We start from the raw sequence: 25,521 nt of genomic DNA, 5'->3' as shown, positions 1-25,521 counted from the left end.
TTCCTCCAAGCAGAGGGGATAGAATGGAAGCTAAGGCGCAGGAGCACATGTACTCCCATTGCGTCAGAGCTGGCAACCTTGCTATCAGTCTGTTGAGCTTCGGCCTCGACTCAGTAGCATAGAGCCATAAAAAGGTAAAGGGACCCCTGGCCATTAGGTGCAGTCGTGACCGACTCTGGGGTTGCAGCGCTCATCTCATGTTATTAGCCGAGGGAGCCGGCATACAGCTTCCAGGTCATGTGGCCAGCATGATTAAGCCGCTTTTAGCGAACCAGAGCAGCACACAGAAACACCGTTTACCTTCCTGCCGGAGTGTTACCTATTCATCTACTTGCACTTTGATGTGCTTTAGAACTACTAGGTTGGCAGGAGCTGGGACCGAGCAACGGGAGCTCACCCTGTCGCAGGGATTCGAACCGCCGACCTTCTGATCAGCAAGCCCTAGGCTCTGTGGTTTAACCCACAGTGCCACCTGTGTCCCACCTGCGAGCCATAGTTGGCATTTAATGGTTGGGTCCTTAAAGCTGCAGAAGTTTGGAAACAGTGCCATAAAGGCAATTCTGGCACCTCAGGAGCCCTTCAATGAGTAGCCAAGGCAGATTAAATAATGAGAAGTCAGGTTTGGTGTGGCCTTCACAAGGCAGAACATTTAGGAGAAAACTAAACACATTAAAAGTCTGTGTCCTTCGCTGTGCAGCTTCCTCACAGCAACATTTCAAGAAGCAACTCTGCTGGAACAAGCTGAAAGTCTGCCAATGGAGGAGGAGCTGATTGAGGTGTCAGCATAAAAAAATTAAAAATAAACAGGAGAATTTTGGCTTCACAGAATTCAGCAAGACTTCCATTATTGCTTGCTTCACTAAAGGCAGCACTTCTGTGAAGGGCAGGAGGGAAATTCACAACTACTTGCCTCCTCATGAGTTACCAATGCGAAGAATCCAGGTTCAGTGAAATAAGATCAGGGTTGTTCAAGCCTTTGGTATGTCCTCAAGAAGATCTCCATGTCAGAGAAGTGCCTGCCTTCAGTGAGCTGTCTCTTGGTAGCCTACTGAGTAGTACTAATAATATATAATAAACACAAGGCTTGTTTATTACATAGCATTACACAGTTTTTATAACTGTCTTTTATTGTATCTTTTATTGCTTGTTTTAGTACCGAAAAAATCCCCAAAAAGTTATTTGCTCATAGTAAAATAATGCATTTGGACATTTTATATAAATTTTATTCCTGGACTGCAAGGTTCCAATGCAGGTTCCTTCCACCTTCTGCATATGAAATATTTTCATAGTATTTTAGTGAAAGAAGATCATGAGGTTCAGAATAAAGGGACTCAAGAGTTTGAGGCTGCTGTTTTTATCTTGATTATTTCATCATTTATAGAGCATTGGCTGCTAGCTGCAAGTCTTAAAAGCAGTACAAGAAAACAAAACTATTTTCTTGATCTAAATCTGCTTGAACAGATTTAATGCAAGCATCAGCCTGTGAACCAGACACAGCCCTTGAGTATATTATTATTATTATTATTATTATTATTATTATTATTATTATTATTATTATTTGCCTTGGAGGCTCCACAGAAATCTTTTCAGGTTGTAAGAGATGTCCTACTAATAATGTTTAAAATTCTGAAAGAGAGTGCCATCTAGCGGATTTCCCCTCCATTACTAACATGCTATCATAGAAGAAGTGGAATCAGTGAAAGTTCTACTTCCTTTGAGGGGAAGAAGCGCTGTTTACTGCTGAGAAATTTATGCTGCTGAGGGAGAGGAGTCAAAGGCTGTATATCATCTGGAAGAAGGATTGATGGGGACGGAGCGATAAGGGAATTGAGTTTTTTTTTATTTTTCTTCATATGAGTTACTTCGTACCTTCCCAGACGCGATGTCCTGGCTTGTTTGGAGTGAAAGAGAAGCAAAAGACTGTGTGAGTTGAACTTTATAAACTGTTGTTACTGAGCATATTTTTTAAAGATGTGGAGTTGCCGATGAGAAAAGCCCCCCCCCCCCTAGTCGGACGGAAGGAGTCCTGGACGCGTTCGGAGGATTTATGAGCTGTGACGCACTTTGAATTGGAGCAGCGACCTGAAGCTAAGTTCAGCTATAGGGCAAGGAGATCCATTAATTTACCAAGAGTTTATGGTTTGATGTTTGGGTCTTCTGCCTGGAAAAGCTGTAAATTCTATAAAGATCGTTAATCTTCATGGCTATGAGAGAAAACGAAAGTGATTTGAGTTTTTTTAAGATGGCGCTGCTTCGTGTTGAGAGTCGACGCAACAGGGAGCTCCAGACCAAGAAGATTTATGGGGAGGCTGGACTGATTAACCCACACAGGAGAAAGAACATCTGTGAAACCTTGTTTGATATTTATCTCAGCAGCTGGGAAACAATCGGTTGAAAGTGGAAAACATCTATGTGACTGTAAGGGGAAGATCTGGATTATTATGAACTTGGAGGACGATTTGAACTTTAGAAAAAAGACGGCAGTGGACGGTTGCGAGGAATCCCCAATTTCTTGAAGCATGGGAACCCAAATAAAAAATTCTCTAGACGATTTGGCATAACATTCGGTTTGATTGATATATATGTGTGTATAATTTGAAATAATGAATGTGATATAATTGGTTTTAATTGGAAAATTAATAAAAATATATTTAAAAAAAACTCCTTTGGAGTTCTAAATGGTGCAGGGACTATCCTAAATGGAAAATGACTACCCCAAAGCATGCCTTACTGAGGCAAGCATCATTCTGGGGGACTAAAAATTAGGCAGGGCAGACACTGGAGAGAATTTTCAAGCAATCCTTGCACCCTGAACTATGGCAGTTTTGCTTCAGGCGAAAACTAGTTGGGAGAGCCACTTGGCTAAATTCAAAGCAGTAAATGTTTCATGGACTCCCTCTATGATTCTGTGTACTATTTTTGATTCAGTAGCAAGATGGGATACATGTTACTAAATGGCGTGTCCTTTCCCAGACACAAGCTATTAAAAGACAAGAAGAGATCGAGCAGGAATTTATGGAGATTGCAAGCATCGTGAATCTTCAGATGAGGGGAAACTGCAAACACCCATTCAAATAGTGAAGCATGATCAACTTTTAAGGATGCTAAATCAGGTGTGGTGCCAGATTGAGGTATTTTAAATCAGATACTTTCTACTTGCCTTAAAAAAAAACATGATGGGCATGTTAAGATGAGGGGTATGTGTTTGGAACAGAGTCCTGACCTGATCCCTCCATGGGTGAATGGCTGCACTTGTACGGAGATGAATCATGCCATTCGCAAACCATTTTAAAGTAATAACAGAATATCCCATTCAAATATTTAGAATCAATTGGAATTACACTTATTCTTAATTCTAACAATACCAAGTCTCTTTTAAATAATGCTCTGAGCAGCCTATGCACAATAGTCCGGAAAAAACCTAGTCATTTGACATGATATGGAGTTGTGCATTTACAATTTATCAAGCTACACAGGCTACACATGAGTAACATTCAGAACTTACCCACTCCAGAATAGGTTTGCTGATGATTTTATTTATTTATAAAAGCATTTATAAAAGGGCATTGCATGAAAAATATAAAAGCAGTGTACAAAAATATTGTTGAGAGTTTTGGTGGGAGGGGGGTAGGCCCTCAATTGTTGGAATAACCAGGCCTTGTACCTGGCAACCTAAGTATGTGCTGCTATGGTAACAAAGGAAGTGGCTCTGTGGCAGAGGCCAAATGGGTGGGGGGCCCTACCTCAATAGTCTGTTAGTTAGAAAGCTTCTCAGCAGTGCTTTTTTTTTTAAGGAAAAAGGGTGCCAGTACTCACCATGAAGTTATTACAGCAAGTGCCACACTTTTAACATTTGAAGAAGAAAAAGGCTGCATATCCTTGAGTATGCCCAGAAAAAAGCAACGCTTCACAGTCCCCTGATGTAGTAAACAACTTTTTCAGAACATCAGCGGTTAATCTCCTGCTCACTCTTATCTCCAAAGTGAATTTGATAGCCAATGTTTATGTCTTTATCTCTGTTGGCAAGCTGCCGACAGAAGATATTTAGTCTGCCATGCTGTGAGCCTCTCCATCATAGGCTCAGGTTGTATATATTTGTAAATAAACCATATATACTGAAGTCACTACAGTCTCTGCTGTCCCTCATTCCAAAGGAAACTGTGCTCCGGGTAGAATCTCACACTGTTAGATTGGGGTGGCGTGCAACAATAAGCCCTACTAAACACAATGGAACTTACTTCTGAGTAAACCTGCATAGCATTACACTGTTGCGGTCTTTAATAATTTCAGCAAATGCTCACTACCTGTCCTCAAGGAGAAAACACTCACCCTGGGACTCAAGAAGGAAGGAAGGGAATTACAGGTTCAATCCATAGCATCTCCAGGTAGAGCCTAAGAAAGGGCCCTGTCTGAAACTCTACTGCCAGTCAGTATCAATAATACTAAGTGACCTGGGCCAATAGCCTGACTCAGTATAAGACAACTTCCTAAGGTCCTATGGCAGGACAGCAGCTCTCCTGAACATGACACTCAAGGGTATAATAGAAGGCACAGAGCTCAGGGTTCAAGGGAGCAGAATCGAGGGAGGAAGCTTCCGAGAGTGACTATGCTGCCTTTAAATTGCTTTTTAATTTGAGCAGGGGTGCTCCTTGCTGCAAGTGCTCACATCCCTATTTGGCACCAGTTGTACATCTCTGAAGAGACACTTCTACAAGATGCCCCCCCCCTTTCTGCCAGCTGTCTTAACTTCTGATCAAGGCCCCTGAAGATGAGCTCATTACTTGGGCAGGTTTGTGTGGGAGTAAGCTTCTGAAAACTGAATTTCAAGCCATTATGCAGAGTGTGGAGGGAAGGGTCCCCCCCCCCTCCCGCTACTTTCTCTAAAATAACAACATTCAACTTCCACTCCAAAAGTTCTCCTAAATCTGTGCCGTGCCCTTACTCCCTCTGGACAATTAACTTACCAATAACCAATAATCTTTATACAGGGGCAGTATAAAGGCAATTAGCTATTATATTAAGCAAATATACCAACATTTGCTTGTTTCAGTATTATGGACAAGGTTACCTAGTTACTTCAATATAGTAATACGGGTTGCCCCTTTTCTTTCCATCCCAGTTAAGCCTTAACCAATGAGGTCACTGCTGGAAGCCTTTTCTATCAGACATGGAAACACAAAAGCTGCCTTACACTGAGATAGACAACAGGTCTATCTAGCTCAATATTGTCTACACTGACTGGCAGCAGCTCTTCAGGGTTTCAGGCAGGAGTGCATCCCAACCCTACTTGAGAGATGCTGGGAATTGAATCTGGGACCTTCTGCAAGCAAGGTCTGCACAAGCAAGGCCCTTCATTTACCATTGAGCTAGGTCCTTTACTGATTTATTTAAGTGCAACTCTATTTTGACTCCTGCTCAATGGCAACCCCTGAACTTGCTTTGCTGGCCAGTGCTCAGCTAGATATATCCACCAATCAAAATATGCTTACCGTCAGTCCCCCTTTTGTGTACTGAAAATTCTACCACCGTCCTGTTACAGCTTATCACTGAACCAGAGTAGAGACTTTCAACAACGTCATCACCCTACAGTACATTAGTAAAGGTAAAGGGACCCCTGACCATTAGGTCCAGTCGTGACTGACTCTAGGGTTGAGGCACTCATCTCGCGTTATTGGCCGAGGGAGCCGGTGTACAAGCTTCCAGGTCATGTGGCCAGCATGACAAAGCCACTTCTGGCGAACCAGAGCAGCACACGGAAATGCCGTTTACCTTCCTGCTGTCGCGATACCTATTTATCTACTTGCACTTTGATGTGCTTTCAAACTGCTAGGTTGGCAGGAGCTGGAACCAAACAACAGGAGCTCACCCCGTGGCAAGGATTCAAACCGCCGAACTTCTGATTGGCAAGCCCTAGGCTCTGTGGTTTAACCCACAGCGCCACCCACATCCCAATACAGAACATTACATTATGCTATATTTCATTGTATTACATAATATACATTACAACCTCTTTAATATAATCAGACTTTCTTCACACAGGGCTTCAAAGCAGGGGTGCCAACTTGAATAAAATATTGTGGGAGCCCAGGTAAGCCCCGCACCACATAATCAATCACATGATGCAGTGTACACACACCATTTGAACCCAAATGCCTATCAGTTTTGAGGGGGCCCACAAAACAGAACCAACAGGACTCACACACCTCATAGAAGCAAGCGGGGGATGTATGAAAGCAACCTGCAGCAAATTTTTCCTGTGGTTCTTTTTATATATTCTTTGTCTTTATACAGTACAATGATTTCTCAAAGTTCTAAATAAAAGTTTTCTTCCAAGATTTCATAATTGGCATCTACATAAACTTCACATCTGATTTCATATTTTTTCTTATCTTTTTCAGTTGTAATGACCACATCTGAAATAAAACCAGATCCATCGCCACAGTTTGCATTCTCTATTTTATCATCAACTGGATATACTCCTTTAAACCAGGAAACATTGGCATCCTCTGCTCTTATTCCAGGTACAAAACAGCGAAGAGTCACCTTCTCGCCTGCCTTTGGGTTGCTGGTGACACATTCTATCTTCATAGGCTGAACTGGTTCTTCACTGGTGAGCTTAGAATCTAGAGAGAGGGAATGGGAAACCGAATAGGAAACTGCTCTTGAAGTACATACCTGGAAGAGGCATCTCGCTAACATTAACTGTCTGTGATTGTGATGTTCAGTTTCCAATCATTTGCATATTTTCTTCAAGTCAGATAATTTGAACTTTCTGTTCACATTGCATTATGTCTGTTCCCTACCCAGCCGCTGCTTGGTGCTGTGAATGGAAGCTACAGTCAAAGACATTGGCAATTAAGGACAGAGGAATAAAAAGCAATAGCAAGCCACTGGAGAACTAGAGTGGTCCGTATTGTAAGAATGAATGACTGACTGACAGCAGTGGAGTGTAATGGATTGCTGGCAGGAGTCAAAGTAAGTGACAGCTGTTGAGAATCTGTTGAGGATGGAAGATGAAGAACTGAACCAGGACAGGAGAGTGAGGGCAAATGAGATGGAGAAAATAAACACCTAGGTACCGTAAAAGGATAGCTGGAAAGAGGGCAGTTATGCCAAGTCAGGATATTAAAACTCTTACTATTTGGGATGTGCCAGGTCCCTAAATAAATACAAGGTTACAATTTTATCTTCAAGCCCCAATCTGTAGTTTTGTCGGGATGGACTTTCATGTGTTCAGTTAAGCATATATGAATGTCTTTCATATGTCTTCAGTATGTTTTATCGGTTGTTAGAGACTCAGTTATTAAGATATTAATGTTGGCATATAAATTCATAGACTACTTGCTTTAAAACTAATGTTTCACATAGTTGTTTTGTTAAACCTGTTATTGTTTTATTATTTTATGATTGTTTAAAACTATCCAGTGGTATATAATTATATTGTCATACATTAAACAGTAGAGGGATGGCATAAATATAAGCATGACATGAGGAATTCTTCTGCACCCTTTCCTGTTTCCTTGTGGAGGGCTGAAGTGGTCACTGTGGCCACAAATAGTGGCTGGCTTTTATGCCAAAAGAAAGTTTGCAGATCCCTGCGTACAAGTTTTTCAGAATGGACTAAGATGATCTTTCAAATCATCCTTATGAAAATAAGGTTTAGAGTAACTTAATGGTCTGGTTGAGATGTAATGATCTCACTTTAATAAATAATGGTTTATAACGTTCTCCCACTGCCTCTTTCAAGAAACATCTAAACAGTTTTCTGATTTTAACTGGGACTACAAACCAGGATATGAAATCACTGGGTCAATGTGTAATGTACCTGCATTTTACCTACATGTGGAGGTGCAATACTCACTTATTAATGGTCCTACATGGTTTTGGCTCACTGGTGAAGTCAACATTCTGTCAAGGCTATCGCAGCAATCTTCTTTAAAAGAAGAAATAACATATTAGGCCTTGGGCAGGCATCATGTCACGTAACAGAAATACTTACAACAGAAATGCTACTCAACTGAATCAACATGCTCTCAACTGCAATTAGCCAACTGTCTTCCAAGGGTAGCATTTGGGAGGTTGCGGGGGGGGGGGGATACAGTCAGAGCAATATTCATGGAAAAATTCAAAAGCTAGTTCTCCTCTGATGAATTCAAGACAAAATTTCTAACACCAGGTGTGTTGTAAGAGCATTATGTTGATTTTTGTATTCATAACAACCAGATATGCTAGTCTTCTGAATACTATTATTGAATATGAGAAAATCATGAGCCATCCTCAAAGAGCACTGCTGAATTTCTAGATGACCTGCTACAATGAAAACAAACTGAAAGCCTATATCACTGTCTTCATTTTTCCCAGTTTTATCATTTAAAAGCATCTACCACAAATAAAATTACAGCTGACATTCATCACAACACTATTACTTACACTGGAAGGAAACAGGTATAGTTCAGGATGTTTTCATGCTGATTCATTCTACAATCTCACCCCCTAACAGCACTATCAATTTACAAAGGCTCCCTTTTCTCCATGCATATCAATATAGACAGCTTAGCCCCAGCAAAAGCCAAACATATGTGGGAGCTAGATGCCCACAGGCCTCGGAATCACCAAAAGTACTGACCTGACTAATCACAAAACATCCTGGCCAGCAATAAAGCAGAACCTACATTGTTGTACAGACCATGGGCTGTGCTGATTCAGCCCCCAAGTACACCTGAGGTCTGTTACAATTCAATGGTCCATATTGGCAAGCAAAGTTAATTTAGCACTAGCTCAGTAAGGCACTTACTGAGAGCTGGAGAAAAAAATCTCAAACTACTATCTCAGGTGGTGTGTAATTTCGGTGGGAAAAGAACCAATGCATTGCAACACAATGCACTAGGGTGAGGAGAAACTGGAGAACACTTTGAAAAAGCAGCTGTAAGTGTTCCTGCTCTTTGAGTCATAAGTGCTTCTACTCTTTGAGTCACTCCAGTGTTCAAAGACTTAAAATAAAATTTAAGTTAAATACCCCTCTTCCCAATGATTGGGGAATTCTATCACATGTCACCAGAAATATCATAGCTACCCAAAAAGACTACAAATCCACCTTTCAGCCGTGACCGAGGGGGGGGAATGCTATAATTAAATTATAAATTATATTGTTATAACAAAAGAAAAAACAAAAGGAAAAAGGTTTTGTGCTCTACAGTGCCACCTGGTGTTGCATCTTTATAATGGATTTAAAAAACTGGTGTGTTTTTTACGGTACTAATGTAGCTGAGTCCTAAGTAATGGAAATGCTAATTGAGAAGAGGAATCACCTTTTCCCCCATTAGCAGTGTTTTTTGAAGGGAGATGTCTGAATCCCTTACATAAATTCTGTACATTCTGCGCTGAAAAGATTAAAAAAAAATGTTCTTACCTTTGCTTTCCCACACAAAGCTTTTTTCTTTAAAATCCTGTGTCGCTTGGTGAAAAACTTCACATCTAATTGTCTCTTTGGAGTCTCTGCCTTTTGGACTAACCTGTAATTTGCTTACAAAATAACCTAACTTGTTTTCTCCAATCTGAATGTTCCTGGGATTGTCTTCAGATATTTTTTCCCATTCTTCATACCACGTCACTCTTATGTTGCAAGGTGCAAAATTTGATATGACAGTTTCCAAAGAGATGCTCTCACTGTTTTGCATTGGTGTTTTCTTTATTTCAGACATCTCAGGGCGGTGAACTACATGGGAAGGAAAGGATGTGACTTGAAGTAACAATACAAGACAACAGGAACATAAAAATATGCCTAATACCAAGTCAGTCCATTAATCCATCTAGTTCAGTATTGTTTAGAGTGTCTGGCAGTAGCTCTGTACAGTTTCAAGCAGGGGATATTTCCAGCCCTGGCTGGAAATGCTAGGGACTAAACCTGGATGTTCTACTCCCCTTCCCCAATGTGAGCCTATTCTATAACTTTATTCTAAAAAAATAAAGGAATTTTATGAAAGACAAGTTCATTTAAATGTGCCATTGTTTAAATCACACTTCAGATCAGCAGGGTTGCCAGGATATTCATCTTCAATGAATATACATCCGATAATATGATTTTTGATTTTCAAAAAAACTTGGAGTGAAGTAGTACCATCAGTGTACGTGTGAACATATGTTTTTGCTTTCTTAGTTTTTTATTAGATTTACCTGATTTTTCTATCAGGTAATCTTCAGAACTACTAAGTGCAAGTCTGCAAGATAGTTTGGACTTTCAAAAAAACAAACAAAACTGGCAGATATTAGGGACACATGACTGCTAGTAGAGACATACACCTATCAGAGTACACAAATATGTCAAACCTCCCTTGTTGCAAAGGGAACCGATTCATATCAGAATACTACATTTATCCTCAATTTAATATACATTTTATTTTATGTAAACCACTTAGACATTTTTACAATCACTTACCGACATTTTTAAAATTAAGTGGTTTAAATTTTGTTAAATAAACAAGCTCAAATTGCCATTTGCCAAAAGTTGAAAGAACCCAAAGGATTCTCAGTACATACCTGGGAGCTTTAGATACACATCTCTAACAATGGGCTTTTTCAGGTCACCATATGTCACACTGAAAGTAATGAACTTATTATGATCCAAAGCAGTTGGTATCAGCTGGAGCTTAGAAGACAACTTCAAACAGCCATTTGAGCCTTCGACTGGCTTCTCTGTGTCCACACCTTCACTTATTTCAATACCCCCATCAAGCCATTTAATTTTTATGTCACTAAGAAAGAAATCTGTGACTTTACAGGTTAGAGACAATTTAGTTCCATATTTAGGATCATTTGGTTCACATGTAATATCTGTAACTTTGGGGTAACCTAAAAAATGCAGATGCAGATAAAACAAAATGAATTGAAAACATTAGTTTAAATTCAAAGAATGCTAGTACATCCGGTATTGTAAAGCAGTAAATCAGAAGTGACAAATTGCAGATGGGGTGTCACATTAGTATGTTAAAGCAAAACCAAACCTAGTGCCACTTTATAACACATGCATCATGGCATAAATTTTCATGGACTACAGCCTATGTCATATGATGCATGAACTCCTTTTCTCAGTGGATACACACATGGATATATACACACAGGCTCTCTCAAAAAAGAGCTAGAGATAGGTTTGCTTTCAGTTTCAGTTTCAGTTGCTTATCCTTTCAGTTTCACTACAATCCTTGTGGAAATTATAGGATAGAATGAGCAATTAACACCACAGTCTTGTCAAAACTACCAGATTTGCCTAGTTTAGATGTTATGGCTTCTCCCAATGAACTCTGGGAGTCAGATCTTTTGTGAAATCGCAGCAATTCACAAAAATTACAAATTAAAAGCTTTGCAGATTTAACTAGTTCAAATCCGCACGATATGGTATATGAAGAAATGATAACAGTATGCATATAATGGCAGGAGAGCATTGGCAGTCTGTAACATATTCTAATATATCTGACACCCATATATAATATATAATTATATATAATATAATATATATATTATTTGTTATTAAATGTATATGATTACACGTGGCTGTTTTATCCTGGTTGGAATACAAAGTGTGCCATCTTTGACCTTCTGGATTGAAACAGATGAGAGCTCCAATTTCTCATTTGATTCATGTTTTAAATTGGCTTCACCATAATGCTTGTCATGTTTGCAATTTGCCACTAGCTGACACTATAATTTTCCTGAGAAGATGCATATATCAGCTATGAACATGCATTGCTGATTTCACCCAGAAAAGGTTCTAAACTCTAATTTTATGAAGGACTTGACACTTCTGTGCAAGGGCTCTCTGAGTCATGTTTTCCATGGGACAAACCCACGATAGCATCACCTAATGACAAAGAGATAAAAGTGATCTCTTTCACTACAAGTGATCAAAGACCCACAACAAATACAGATACAGGAAACAACTCAATTGTGTATCTCCAGTTTTATATAAACTATTTAGACAGGAAGCACAAGTAGTTGTTCATTGCAGAAGAACTTGCCAAGTACTCACCTTTTAACAGGAGTGGGTAACTATGTCTTATAACTTTTTGACAATGGTTGATTTGAACAATAAAATCTACCGCGTGGTCTTCTGGTTGAGGTATAAAGGATACTCTGCTTTTCTTGCAATACAGATTTGACACTGGGTCCAGCTGTGGCTTCTCTGTGTTACTTGTAGCATCCAAAGGCTCATTATTGCCTCTTAGCCAACAAATGCCACACTCCCGTGGGCAGAAATCTTCTACTAAACAAGATAATGTGATGATTTTCCCACACTCTGGTACAGGAGGCTCACATTCAAATTTGGAGACTTTGGGAGTACATTCTGTAAATAAATAAATACCAAAAAAGTGATATTATTAGTAAGTAGAATGCAACAGGAGAAGATAATAAGTATGGACTTTCTTTTGTCCACATATGAATTTCTGATCTGAATCCCATGCAGGCCTTATACCATGAAATGCTTTAAAGGTCATCACTTCGCCCTTTGTATGAGCTCACAAGTTATAAGGAACTAGTCAAACTGAACGTGTTTAAGAGAAATAATCTCCACACAAGCCACCTATGCTGCTTTCCCATCTTATCATTCACTTTTTGTAGACTGATCAAAGAGTTTAGCTACAATCCTGCATTGTTTCCCTTTATGTATCATCATTGGCTATGGCAGCAGAAAGTATCCCATTGCATTCATGCAGCTCTCTCACCTTTCATCTGTTGACAGAATTCTTATAATAGCCAGTGAAATAGTATTATTCTAAGTGATCATTTCAGCCCATATTTCCTACTTACCTATGACTTTAAATGATATTGTTTCAGTAGACAAACAATCTGGGAAGGCCTCGTGTCTAACTTCAAGTGTAAGTTCAAACTCCTTCAGCAGCTTTACATCTGGAACTATGTTGACACTGCAGGAAACGTCAAAAGTGCGCCTTTGTTTTACTTGCAAAGTTGGATCAAAAGTAAACATGGTCTTCAACTTCATGACAAGATCAGAACTTTCTTCTCCTTTTCCAGTGATGATAAGAGGTGTATCTTCTCCGTGTTCAGGATTGCTGGCTGTCATAGTATTCCAAGAGTATATTTCCTGTTTTTCATTCCAGCTTGGGAGTTTTAAGAAAAAAACTATTTCTAAACGCTTTGGACGAAAGCCTTGCAGCAAGAACACCACCAGTGTTTCTTCCAAATGTTTCAATTCTTTATTTTTAATTGCTGAAAATTTCCCTGGTTGAACTATAAAGAACAAAACAAAAAACAAAAACACTCACAAATGAGTGTTTCAAGAAGAACTTCAGGTGTAGAAACTTGTAGCAGTGTTTCAACTGACACTATTATAACAAGTCATCTGTAAGAGGAACATTCTTACTGCAGTTTACAACAAAGCATTACAGTGGTACCTCGGTTTAAGTACACAATTGGTTCAGGAAGTCTGTACTTAACCTGAAGCGTACTTAACCTGAAGCGAACTTTCCCATTGAAAGTAATGGAAAGTGGAGTAATCCGTTCCAGACGGGTCCGCGGAGTACTTCAACTGAAAGTACTCAAACCGAAGCATACTTAAACTGAGGTATGACTGAATTTTTCCTTTTTGTAATTATCACATTCAGTCTATTGCAAATGCCAGTGACTGCTACGTGGTGAAGAACAATGTATGCAAGATGCTGTATCAAAGATCAAGTGGCACAATCCCTATCTAGACTGCTTGCAGTGCAGATCAGGTAAAGCATAACTGGAAGAAAAAGACAGTCCTGGATGAAGCCTCCATGAGACTAGGAAGAGTTTGTTTGAGGTTCAGTTGAGTATAGCAACAGCCATACTTAAGAAGCCAGTTTAACAAAGACTGTTTAGCTTTCAAGTGTTGGGGGTGATATGATAGAAAGCCAGAAGGTAGGAGCAGGGATTTTAAAAAGATTTTTGCAGCAAATGAATTTGCAAAAAGAATCTTTCTGATTTGGAAGATCATTCCTTCCATAATTCCTCTGTGGCAATAAGACATTAAATAGTGACAGTTCAGTGAACAAAAACAACTTAATGTATTGTATTAAGTTTCATGTTCTCTCAAGCTCCAAAATGCTGGTTTTTGCAGCTGTTAAAGGTCACACCCTCAACAGAGGTGTTATTTAGACAATATGGATGGATATGAGTAGATATCCTATGTTGTGATTAGTTCCGGCTTAAGCAGAAGCCACCATGATATGTTATGAGTACCCATTAACACATAACGGATGGAAGTGTACTGGCTATGTGTACCTTTCCCACAGAATAATAAGAGTTTAAAAGAACCGTATAGGGGGTGCTATCTTCAATCTATATATCTTGCTCTCTGTGTGTGTGCCCTGGAAGCTTCAGTAAAGTTGCTTAGCTCACCAACCCAAAACAGTTCTTGTTTAAGCAGTTGTTTTACCTGACACACACAAAATACACACTCTATATTTACACACTATATACAGGTTACACAAAGGCTTTTCTATCTTTGGTCCCAGAGGGGTTTGTGTAATTCAAAATCCTTGCTGAGCAAAATCCACATGCAAGTTCTAAGTCAATTTACAGAGAGTCCTGCAACAGCTTAGAGTTCTCCAGAGTCCTGAAGACTGACAATCCCCCAAGCCTTCTTTTCAGATGAGCTCTCCTCAAAGTGTTTCACAATGACTCACTCCTTCCTGATAACAGCCACCAACCCACAACCAATACTGTCTAATCCAAGCCATTTTATACACAGAGTAACATGCTTACTAAGGTAGCCATATTTTGAAGAGCAACAAAGAGGACACTATGACAACTTTCATTTCAAATACCTCTACTATATGTAGGATATAGATGCTGTGATATAATGCTGAGGGGGACAGGGGAAGAGAAGAGGAAAACAAGTCTATGTCTCATCCAGAAAGTATAGCCAGAGACATTTGGGGAAATTTTAAAAATCCACCTGGACAGAAATTTTACCCGTGAAAAAGAGGACGTGTCCTGGAATAAGAGGACACATGGCAACCAAATCTGCCCAGTAAACTGATAAAGAAGTAAAATTGAGTCAGATGCATTTTGGAAATGAATCAGAGTGAGTCAGCTTTTTCCTCACTAATGGAATTAACACACTAGCTATATTCCTTAACACCTTAATCATCCAGTCCAACTCCCCACTCCCCACTCAGTGCAGGGTAGCCACAGATTAAGCATTCCTTCTTACTCCTTTTGTACATATCCCACCCAAGGATTTTGGTTAGCTTTGTAGTCCTGAATTAAGAATCTTGCACAGTGTGCTATTTCTGTATCATGTAGAATGAAGCAAAAGAGCTGAGAAAGGGTGCTTTATCTGTGACAGGGGCTTGGACTAAATGACCTTCAAGGTCTCTTCCAGGACTTATTTTATGTGGATGTTATTGGTTGCTAATTGAGTACTTGCAATGTCAAATAGTAGCTTCAGTTGTATAGACTCCATGAGTCTTTTCTAGTGAGCAGATAAATCTGGGGCCACCACTCTGTCACTGATAGCCATCCATCTCCAAGATAGTGCTGAAGCTAGAACTAACCAGTTAGGACCTCTTACATGCAAAACAGATGCTCTATCACTGAGGTATGGCCCTTCCCTAATTGATTCAGCAAAGAAATCTTAGCCACTTAAAAGAAAACTTAGTCAAAATTCTTAACCACAAGCAAGATTTTTTTGTGCCTGGTGTACTGGTGCCTAGGACTTTTTGAATACTGTCATTTCAGACCTAAGTTTACCAAAGATTAAGATTTCACAAAAATACTAATTTTACTTTAATAATAATGAATACGTGCCTGTATTATGTTTCATATTAATCTATTTTTGTAAACCACCCTTAACCACCTTTGATGAATAGTATAGAATTATCTTAATTTTAAAAAATTAATAAATTAATTAATTAAATGCTTCCCATTACTTACTTTTCTTAAAGTACTTGATGTACAGAATTACAGGAATCATACCAAGTAATAATAAAACAAGTATCACGGCCAACCAGATAAAATTTGGTGGTGGTTCTGTAAAGAGAGAAAAATTGTTCTTGTTACTTATCACACAAAATAGCAAAATGTTTCAGCCTTGTTGCAACCTTTTGATGACAAGTAATATTTCATATTCAGCTGCTCAATTGTGGCAAAGTCATTTTAGCCTCATTTATTCCAACTGCACATAAGAAAAGTCCTGCTGGAGCAGCCCAAAAACTAATTTGATTTAGCATGACTATAAGGTTTCCAGACCGGACATAAAGACCTCTCACGTTGTCGTTTGCCAGAAAGTTCTGTTCAGAGGCATGCCACCTCTGATATTGGAGGTAGCCATTGGTGGGCTTATAGTACACAATTGTGTCCAATCACATTGTATCTGAAGAAGTGTGTATGCACACAAAAGCTCATACCAAAATATAAACTTAGTTGGTCTTTAAGGTGCTACTGAAGGAATTTTTTTATTGTAAACCCATTTTAGCTAATGGCCATCAACAGACCACTACATGGCAGCAAATTTTGTAACTTAAGCATGTGTTGCATGAAAAAGTACTTCTTTCTGTCTGTCCTGAACCTCTCACCAGTCAACTTCACTGGATGATCCCATATTGTGTTAATGGAGAACCAACTTCCATCCATATCACACATAATTTTAAACAATTCTAACATGTCCCTTCCTCGTATTTGCCTTTAAAAAAAAGCCCCAAGTGCCATAACCTTTTCTCATTAAGGAGTTGTTCCATCCCTAATATCATTTTTGGTTGCCCTTTTCGTGCACCTTTCCCAGCTCCACAATAATCTTTTTGAGATGCAGCGACTAGAACTGTACACAAGATTCCCATAGATTTGTATAAAGGCATTACAATATTTTTTATCCCTTTCCTTGTGATGCCCCTGCATGGAAGTCCCAAAGACTAATGCATTTGTAAGTACAATATGAATCTTTGGAGAAAGGAGAACATTTCAGAACATAGGGCAGAATTAGTGGAAATTGCTGAAGGCTCCAGGGTGTGTGGGCAAATATCCCCTCTCCTTCTGGATCAAAAGCCCCTACACTCATGGAAGTACACCAGTTGGATGTGACCCACTATTCATAGCTGCCAAGTTTTCCCTTTTCTCACGAGGAAGCCTATTCAGCATAAGGGAATTTTCCTTAAAAAAAAAGGGAGAACTTGGCAGCTATGCCACTATTACACACACACACACACACACACACACAGGCAGAAAAGGTCAACAGAAGGAATACCTGTTACTATCAAAGTGGCATTGAAGGCCTGCCGTATGGAAAATGATTTGTGTCCCACAACACAACTATAGACATTTCCATTATCCTGTAAAGATGGTTGTAGCCCCAGTTTACTGGTTACATTGAAAGTGCCATCTCCATTTTTCACAGGTACCCCTGTGCAAATATCATCTGCAGGTACAACTTCATTATTGCCATGTTCAGATTTTTTCTCCCAATGAACCTCAATCGAAAGAGGATAGAATTTATTCACTGTACATGACAGGGTCTTCTCCTTGCCATTTTCTAGTTCAACTGTCCTGGGAGACAGCTTTATAGAAGGCTGAGCTGCATGGAGATAATAAAAAGTGTCAATTTCTTTCCTGGTTTTGCTGCATTTTTATACAGTTTTTTCAGACAAAAACTGGTTTCCAAACCAACAAAGAGCACTTAAAATCCAATACAAGTTGAAGTGAAAGTCATAGATGATACTCCTGATTTCTCAGAAGGACATGGTCTAAACTAAAAACCTGGGGTGAGGGTTATTTAAGTAGAAGGAGAATGTTGGGGCAAGAGGCACAGAAGAGAAGTCCTGAGGAAGGTGTTTTGTGGGTCAAGAGGAGCTATGAGCTATGGGTGGGAAGGAGGGAAGGCTGGTCAAGAGCCTTGGTGGTAATAGAAATGAACAAGAACGAACTTGGGGGGAAATAATGGTGGAGGGAAAGAGTTGAAGAAAGGACTCCAGGAGAATACCAAAACTGGGCAAAACTAGAGTTACGAGCGACTCTGCACAACTGGATGGAAAAAGCAGAAAAGTACATGGCGGACCTGGAGGGGCATTTTATGTTCCCAGGTCCTTCAAAATACCAGCTGGTTTATTTTTCCCCACCATTGATATGAAGGTATTTTTTTTTCTTCCTCTGCTTTGTTATTTTTGTTGCTATTTATTCATAGCATTTTGACACTGAAGGATACAGAACAAATTTCACTGGTATACATACATAGGATTATTACAATTTAGAACCTGCATCTCCCACGGGGGGGGGGGACTGAAGCAGCTTGGAATGTATTTTGGTGCTTGGCGAAAAGGACTAAGCACCCCACCCCCATAGTTCTCTGTTCTAAATTACTGTCTTGCAAAGTGACTTTTCTCTAATGATGGGTGATATCACATACATTTCCTTATATAATGCTTACTTAGACCTTAAAACTACCGGGAAATTCTGAAATGTACAAGTTCGTTCTCTGTAAGTTTTCTACAAACTTGTACAACATAAATACTTACCAATTAACTCTAGAACAGTGGTTCCTTCATCTGAAACTGGGGTGACAGTCACAGAACATCTGTATATTCCTTCTTCACTAATCTGTATTTGGGGGAGGAAAAGTGCAGCATTGCCTTTTTTTAGTTCACTTTCATCCATTCTTGCACCGTTTCTATAAGATGTAGGCACTCCAGAAACAATGGTGTATACTATATTTTCCACTTCCTTGGAAGAGGCCTTCCAATACCACTCAACAGCAATGTTTGTGATCTTTAGCTCTGGAGTACTGTATTCAGAGATCTCACATGGTATCATCACATCTATATCCAAGACCGCCACCATCCGACTTTCCATTGTCACTTTCAGAGATTCTTCATAAAGAAAAAAATAGCATTATTGCAAATAGTCTTTTGACCTTTCTAACAGCAGGAGGCTATGATTCATCACTGCCCATATTACATGTATGGGAAACAAAATAGCTTTTTGTTTCCCATTGAATGGTCGGTGGCCCTTTTCTGTGGCACTTAATACCATTTTGATACCTTATTTTATACCTTATTTTGAAAGAGATCACAATTACCTTTACTTTGATACCAAAATAAGTCCAATCAGTTGAAAAATAAGCGAAACAGGAGGTTTTTTCCTAAACTGACACAGAAATTGCCTTAGCCTAAAAAGGTAAAAGACCCCTGACAGTTAAGACCAGTCACGAACGACTGGTCTCCCTAGGGAGGTTGTGCACTCTCCTTCCTTGGGGGTTTTTAAGCAGAGGTTGGATGGCCTTCTGTCATGGATGCTATAGCTGAGATTGCTCTGGAGGGTTGGGAAAAAACCCTGCACAGGTGGAGGAGGAGAGGGGGGTTGTACTACCTGGCAATCAGAAATGCTTGCGCTGAATGACCAGAAGGGTGCAATGTTGAGTTCCTCCCATATAATATAAATCAGTGGTAGCCAACCTGGTGTTCTCCGATGATGTGGACTGCAACTCCCACTGGCCCTAGCCAGTATGGGCAGCAGTCAGGGATGGTGGGAGTCATAATCCAAAACAGTTGGAGAGCACCACACTGACTACCCCTGAATGCAGAAATCAGATAGTTGGAAAGTACCTAATCATCTTTCTTAAACCAGGTTTATCTACACATTCATCTTCCTATACATGCAGGTCCCACTATCCACCCACAATGCATTCCCTGGAAATTGTTCATTAAGTAAGTATTGGGCTAACATTGTCTATTAATTGCTATGGGAATCAGTGCTCTCTCTCCCCCTCCTGCCATGGTTTCTTCTCAAAATGGTTGCAGTCAACCAGCAAGAGGAAAAGGAAAAGGGATTTGTCTGATCTCTCTCTCTCACCGTGGTTTCTGCTCAAAAATGGCTGCCGCCAACCAGCAAAGCACAACAAGTAAGGAAGTGGGCAAGCTCCAGTTGCTCAGATATCTGAAGCTGCAAAGTGTATAGCAAGGTTTGGGCATAATTCTTTATGTTTGGATAAGTGAACTGGTGGATAACAAGTGGGTGGATAGCAGGATCTGCGTGTACAACATTACACTGTTTATTACTCTGCAACTTTTTACAACATGAGTGAGCAAGATGCCCCTTGCTAGAGGGGATTTTGTGACTCAATGAATTCTTTAACACAAGAGTAGACAGCGTGGTGCCCTCCAGATGTTGCTTGTCTCCCACCATCCATGGCTGTTGGCATAGCTGGCTAGGGCTGATGGGAGCTGGTTCCCAGCCACATTTGCAAGGCATCATGTTGGTTACACTTGCTTTAGTAAAACAGTTAAGTTGTCTCAAGCAGAATAAAGTTGCAAACTTTTTCCAAACTTGCAGTCTGTCTAATTTAGGCCAAGCACAGATGTGAAGGGAAGAAAGACATGTTCTGTCAAGTGGTTGTGCAGCCTGCTGGGATATAGCCTTCTGACTCTGGCTATAAATGTGACTGGTTATTTTGAATATGTTATTAAAATATATTCACTGGTTACCAGCCTGTTTCTGAGGAAAATGCCAAGTGCTTATACTTACTGCAAAAGATTCTGTGGCTTTTAAGCAGAAGATTGAGTAAAGGAGTGGTGGAAGGATACTAAGGGGTTGGTTTTAAAAAAACAAAACAAAACACTTTTAGCAAAGAGAAATCGTACAGATAGGTACAGAGAAGCTAGCACAACAGAGCCTTTCTTTAACTGCCTTCTCTCTGTACTCAAGTCTCAAACCTTGTTTTAAAATGCTATTTCCCCTTCCTGCTCACTTTATTCAAACCTCTTGCCAGTTTAAAATAGCCACTTCCCCCCTTTGTTCTCCACCCCTGCTGTTGTTTTAAACCACCTTTTGCTTCTGTGTCTATTTTCTGCCTTCTCTTTTGCTCCCTCCCCTGCCCTGATGTCATGCACATCCAGGATTGTGATGAGGCACTACAAATCATCCAGTAGAAGCTGTGTGATGACAGCCTTACGTTATACACACACACACACCCCAGAAGAAACATTCTTACTTGGATATGAAAACTCTCTGTTTGGCTTTAGGAATTTTACTTCCTCTCATATCTCATCTCTAAAACTGGAGTAACAATGCCCTTCATCACAGAATAGTTTTGAGAATGAATTAGATAGCCTTAAGAAATTATTCCTGTTGATACAGCATATGCAGAAATGGATAATAATTTGGGGTGTTTCTTCCCCTAAACAGGTGTCTACAGTCATTTGGGATGGGAACACAAGTGTCTGTTTTGCTGAATGAACACTTGTTAGGAACTCACTGCCCACTCATAGTTTCCCTTGCAAAAGAGATCACATGCTCTCTTTTGCAGCACGCACACACCTTGCCAAAAAATAAAGACAAAAACCATAGTCTCCTATATTTCACCTGTGAACTTCACTCAAATCTTTAACACTAAGGAATGGGCAGTCAATAATACTTTAGGATAGACAATGGCAAAATGTTGAGGATCCCTTTCTTTTTCTATATTTCATTTATGTTTGTGTAGCCTATATTGTTTTTAGCAATGAAAAGATCGAGCTGATGTCCTGTCACTAACTGTTATTAGGCTGTTGCTCTGGTTTGAGGATTTTTTAATTTAACGACTTGTTTTTTTCTTTGACTTTCTCAACTTGAACTGTTTTTCTGGGGTTCACAGTGCCATCTAGAGGCCAGAGAATTTCCTGTTGCTGAGTTAGGGCTTCTGGAAAGTCAACAGCAGGGCTCAGCAACCTTTTTCAGCCATGGGCTGGTCCACCGTCCCTCAGACCATGTGGTGGGCCAGACTATATTTTGGAAAAAAATATGAACGAATTCCTATGTGCCACAAATAACCCAAAGATGCATTTTAAATAAAAGGACACATTCTACTCATGTAAAAACACACTGATTCCCGGACCGTCTGCGGGCCGGATTGAGAAGGCGATTGGGCCGCATCCGGCCCTTGGGCCTTAGGTTGCCTACCCCTGGTCAATAGCATGCCAAAGGGCCACATTTTAGCCAGGAATGAAGGCTTGTTCATTTTTACACAAATTTCCAAAACTCCTGATGGGTTTACACTCCCTCTGAAGGAGTGGGTATGCAGCTTGGAGGTGCTTCTAGATTCACTGCTGTCACCTGAGGCTCAGGTGGCCCCAAGTGGCACAGAGTGCCTTCCATCAGCTCCTGCTGCTGTGCCCCTATCTGGACAGGTACAGTCTAACTTTTGTTGCCTATCCTCTAGTAACCTCTAGATTAGATGACTGCAACATGTTATAAGTGGGGGTGCCCCTGAGGATGGTTCAGAAACTCCAGGTGTTGCTCACCAGGGCAAGACAGTTTGAGCATATTATACCAATCCTAGCCCAACTGCACTGGCTGCCAATTAGTATCTGAGCCCAATTTGAAAGGCTGGTTTTGACCTATAAAGCCTTAAATGACTCAGGACTGCAATACCTCAAGGGCTGCCTCTCCCCATAGGAACCAACCCAGACCCTGCAATTGTCACCTGTGGCTCTTTTTCGTGTGTCCCCTCTGTGAGAAGTCTGGAGGTTGGCAACAGCCCGTTTCTGTGGTGGTTCCCCACTTGTGGAATGCTCTCCCCAGGAAGGATTGCCTGGTGCCTTTGTGACACATCTTTAGGTGCCAGGCCATGCAGAAATGGATAATAATTGTGTTGAGGGGCAGGACTTTTGTTAGTGGGCAGAACCAACGTGATTGCCCAGTTAAGTATTTCTATTGTTTTACCCCCCTCCTTGGCTACGTTCATGCGCCAGGCAAAAACATTCCTCTTCTCCCACACCATCTATATGACCTGTGAGGGGGTTATTGCTTCAGTTTGTTACTATGTTATGTATTTTTGTGTTTTTATATTGTAAGCAGCTCTGTGATCCTCGGATGAAGGGCAGTACAGTATAGAAATTTAGTTAATAAAAATAACGATAACGTGCCTCACGAGGATCCAGACCAGGCATCCCCAAACTTCGGCCCTCCAGATGTTTTGGACTACAATTCCCATCATCCCTGACCACTGGTCCTGTTACCTAGGGATCATGGGAATTGTAGGCCAAAACATCTGGAGGGCCGCAGTTTGGGGATGCCTGATCCAGACGGTAACGCAGCTGGTTGGCGGATTTAACACTCTGCTCTCAGGGATTTCTCCTCAAGCGCTAGAAATTAGCACACCGAGAGGGAAACTCCCGTTGAAACCAATAGGGGGTGGTTTCTCCCGCTTCCCCAATGCAAGTTGAAGACGCCGGATGTCCAATCTGGATTCCGTTAAGGGTTTCTCTCTCCTTCCACACGCGTTATGGCTCCAGTCCATGCCCCTGAAATACTTAGAGAAAACTCCCTAGTCTCAAAAGCACAACTGTATATTATCGGGCCTAGCGGGCGCTAGGAAGAGGCGCAAGGAAGAGCTGGGCTTTCCACGGAGGAAAGTTAGCGTCCGGTCCGCCTCGCCCTTTGTCACAAAACTCGCTTCTCCAAGAGAGGGGAAGTGGTTGGCCTGTGCTGCCCCACCCAGCTCCCCTACTAGCTCTCCTTCCACTTGTTTCCACCGGGGCGAAAGCGCCCTCCGCTCTCTCTCCCCGCAAGCAGGAGCCAAACTCTCGGAGCGAGTCGCCCTGCGGCTGCCGAGCAGTCTAGTTTAGTTTAGTTTAGTTTAGTTTAGCAGCAGCAGCAGCAGCAGCGACGCCCCTCGCGGCTTCGAGTCTTGCCTCTCGCCCGCTCTCTTTACCTGCCGGCTGGAGGATGACGACGCCACGGAGGAACACCGAGAAGACGAGCAGGAGGCACCTGCGGGCCGCCAACCCACCTCCCCGATCCATGGGTCTCGCTGGTGAGGCGCTGCCCTTTCCTTCCTCGCGAAGGACTCGGCAGGTTCCTGGAAATGGCTTTCTCCTATGAAAGATTTCGCTTTCGCTTATGATATTGTGAGCTTTGGTTGTATTTGGACCTGACGCAGATAGTGGACAGGGGGCGACCGCGAAACTTAAAATCGCACGGAAGCTTCGCATGGTCAAAAGTCAACTTCAACAGCTTGAGTAGTTAAACTGGGATAAATAAATAAATAAAAACTCCGACCAAGAAACAGCTCCTGTACGCAGCTGAGTACTAGGCAATAAACTTTCGAAGCCTGTATCCGTAGCGTCAAAAGAAATCCTCATTTCTCAGGCAGCTGAGGAGAGCGAGTAAGCCGGGTTGAAATATAGAAGGTAAACAGAAAACCAAACGGGCGCAGCACCTCAGCAAATCTAACTAATGGTTGACAGCTCAATTTAAGCCTAATCTTGAGTTTAAATAAAATCTCAACCCATAGCCCCCTGAGTAATCAATTCATGCTCCAAGTCTCACTTCCCCCATAGGCTTCTGGTTTATTGTCTCACATTGACAACAAATAATCTCTGTGTTTTTCTACAGTTGTTTGTTGCTTCAACACATTTTCTGTAGTAACCAACTAATAAATGTAATAAATATAATACTAAATGTTAAGCATCCTTGTTTATGATCTAGTGTTGTTGTTGTTTTTAATTCTGCCAAACATAATTCAGCCACAACAATCACTGGAAGAAGATGGTCATAGAGGACCCAAAGCAACTGACTATAAACTCAATTTAATCTGATTTATACCTAATGTATACAAAGTAAGGGTGAAACAACATTCTTCATACAAATACAGTATTGCACTGGAAATAACAGAGATATGTACCTATGCATCTGTTGGGAGGGCAGTAGCCCAGAGCATCTTCTTTGCAGGTGGAAGGTCCCAGGCTCAACCCCCAGCATCTCCAGGTAGGACTGGGAGAGACATTGCCTGTACAGAGCTAGATGGGCAATGGCTTTCTATGTGCCAAAGAACTCTTGCTGAAAAGTTTCAATGTGAGGCAGGGTGAAGGACAAGGGAACATAGTCTCCATGTCATAAAACAAAATGGAGTTAAAAAACAACCTTCATGAGACTTGGGCCACCATCCTAAATATTCCTTTTTAGAGAAATAAGTGGCACTAAAAACTAATGAACAATACTTTGAACAAAATGCATTTAAGAATGAAGCACCAAACCAATGAAATTGTCTCTTATACCAAGTTTAGGACTAATTTCTTTTAGCTGGGGAGACAATGATTAAACCTGGGAATTTCACCATGCAAACCATGCGCTCCATCACTGAGTTCTGATCTGAAAACTTTGCAGGATAGGAATTTTTCCTTACCAAGGGAAGTGAACAATCTTTGCCAAGCTCTCTGTCCCCATACAAAAACAGCAACTATGTCTACTCAGAAGTCAGTACTCAATTTAATGGGGCTTGCCCCCAGGCAAGTGGTTAGGATTGCAACTTGGTAATACTTTTTGTGTCATAGTTTTATACTTGGGGGTGGGGGAAAGTCCCAAGCATAAGATTTGTTTATAAAACAATTAAACAGAAGCTAATCAGTTGCAGATTCATTTTTAATGTTAGATTAGTAATACTAAATGAACCTTATTTTAATTCTTCCAGATACATTGGTTGTGCCTGATGTCATCTGCATTCAGCATGGCCATAGCCACTTATCAGCATTTTAAATGATGGAGTAGTTTGAATAGCCTGGCCCATACACAGCCATG

At 40.7% G+C, this 25,521-nt stretch overlaps 2 protein-coding genes across 9 annotated transcripts in view; one reads left to right on the top strand and one right to left on the bottom strand.

The window, feature by feature from the left end:
• Positions 1-6,521, top strand: part of KCNJ11 (potassium inwardly rectifying channel subfamily J member 11) — a 15,035-nt gene extending 8,514 nt beyond the window's left edge. The window contains exons 2-3 of one of the 4 annotated variants that reach the window (XR_004692842.2): positions 2,974-3,131; positions 6,399-6,507. The gene's annotated coding sequence lies outside the window, so the exon portion shown is untranslated. Of the gene's footprint in view, positions 1-1,410; positions 1,925-2,973; positions 3,132-6,398 lie in introns of those variants that run through there. The other 3 variants (XR_004692846.2, XR_009557788.1, XR_004692843.2) reach the window with 3 other exon arrangements.
• NCR3LG1 (natural killer cell cytotoxicity receptor 3 ligand 1) lies at positions 3,745-25,521 on the bottom strand. Of its 5 annotated transcripts, none has more exons than XM_060275993.1 (10): positions 23,657-25,521; positions 18,486-18,836; positions 17,222-17,548; positions 15,916-16,011; positions 12,802-13,242; positions 12,023-12,337; positions 10,537-10,848; positions 9,410-9,715; positions 7,862-7,933; positions 3,745-6,623 (listed from the first exon to the last, which is right to left on the bottom strand). In XM_060275993.1, the coding sequence occupies exons 1-10, from the start codon at positions 23,934-23,936 to the stop codon at positions 6,304-6,306; spliced, it is 2,820 nt and encodes a 939-aa protein (XP_060131976.1). In that variant the 5' UTR covers positions 23,937-25,521; the 3' UTR covers positions 3,745-6,303. The 5 variants fall into 5 exon arrangements, with proteins under 5 accessions (XP_060131976.1, XP_060131980.1, XP_060131989.1 ...); XM_060275997.1 differs by having other exon boundaries at positions 7,862-7,930; XM_060276006.1 differs by lacking the exon at positions 23,657-25,521 and adding an exon at positions 20,491-23,650.

Source organism: Zootoca vivipara, chromosome 1 (assembly GCF_963506605.1).
Source record: "Zootoca vivipara chromosome 1, rZooViv1.1, whole genome shotgun sequence".
In the NCBI taxonomy this organism is placed as follows: Eukaryota; Metazoa; Chordata; class Lepidosauria; order Squamata; family Lacertidae; genus Zootoca; species Zootoca vivipara.
The sequence above is the reverse complement of the archived record's forward strand: the minus strand, read 5'-3'. Positions and strand labels throughout refer to the sequence as shown.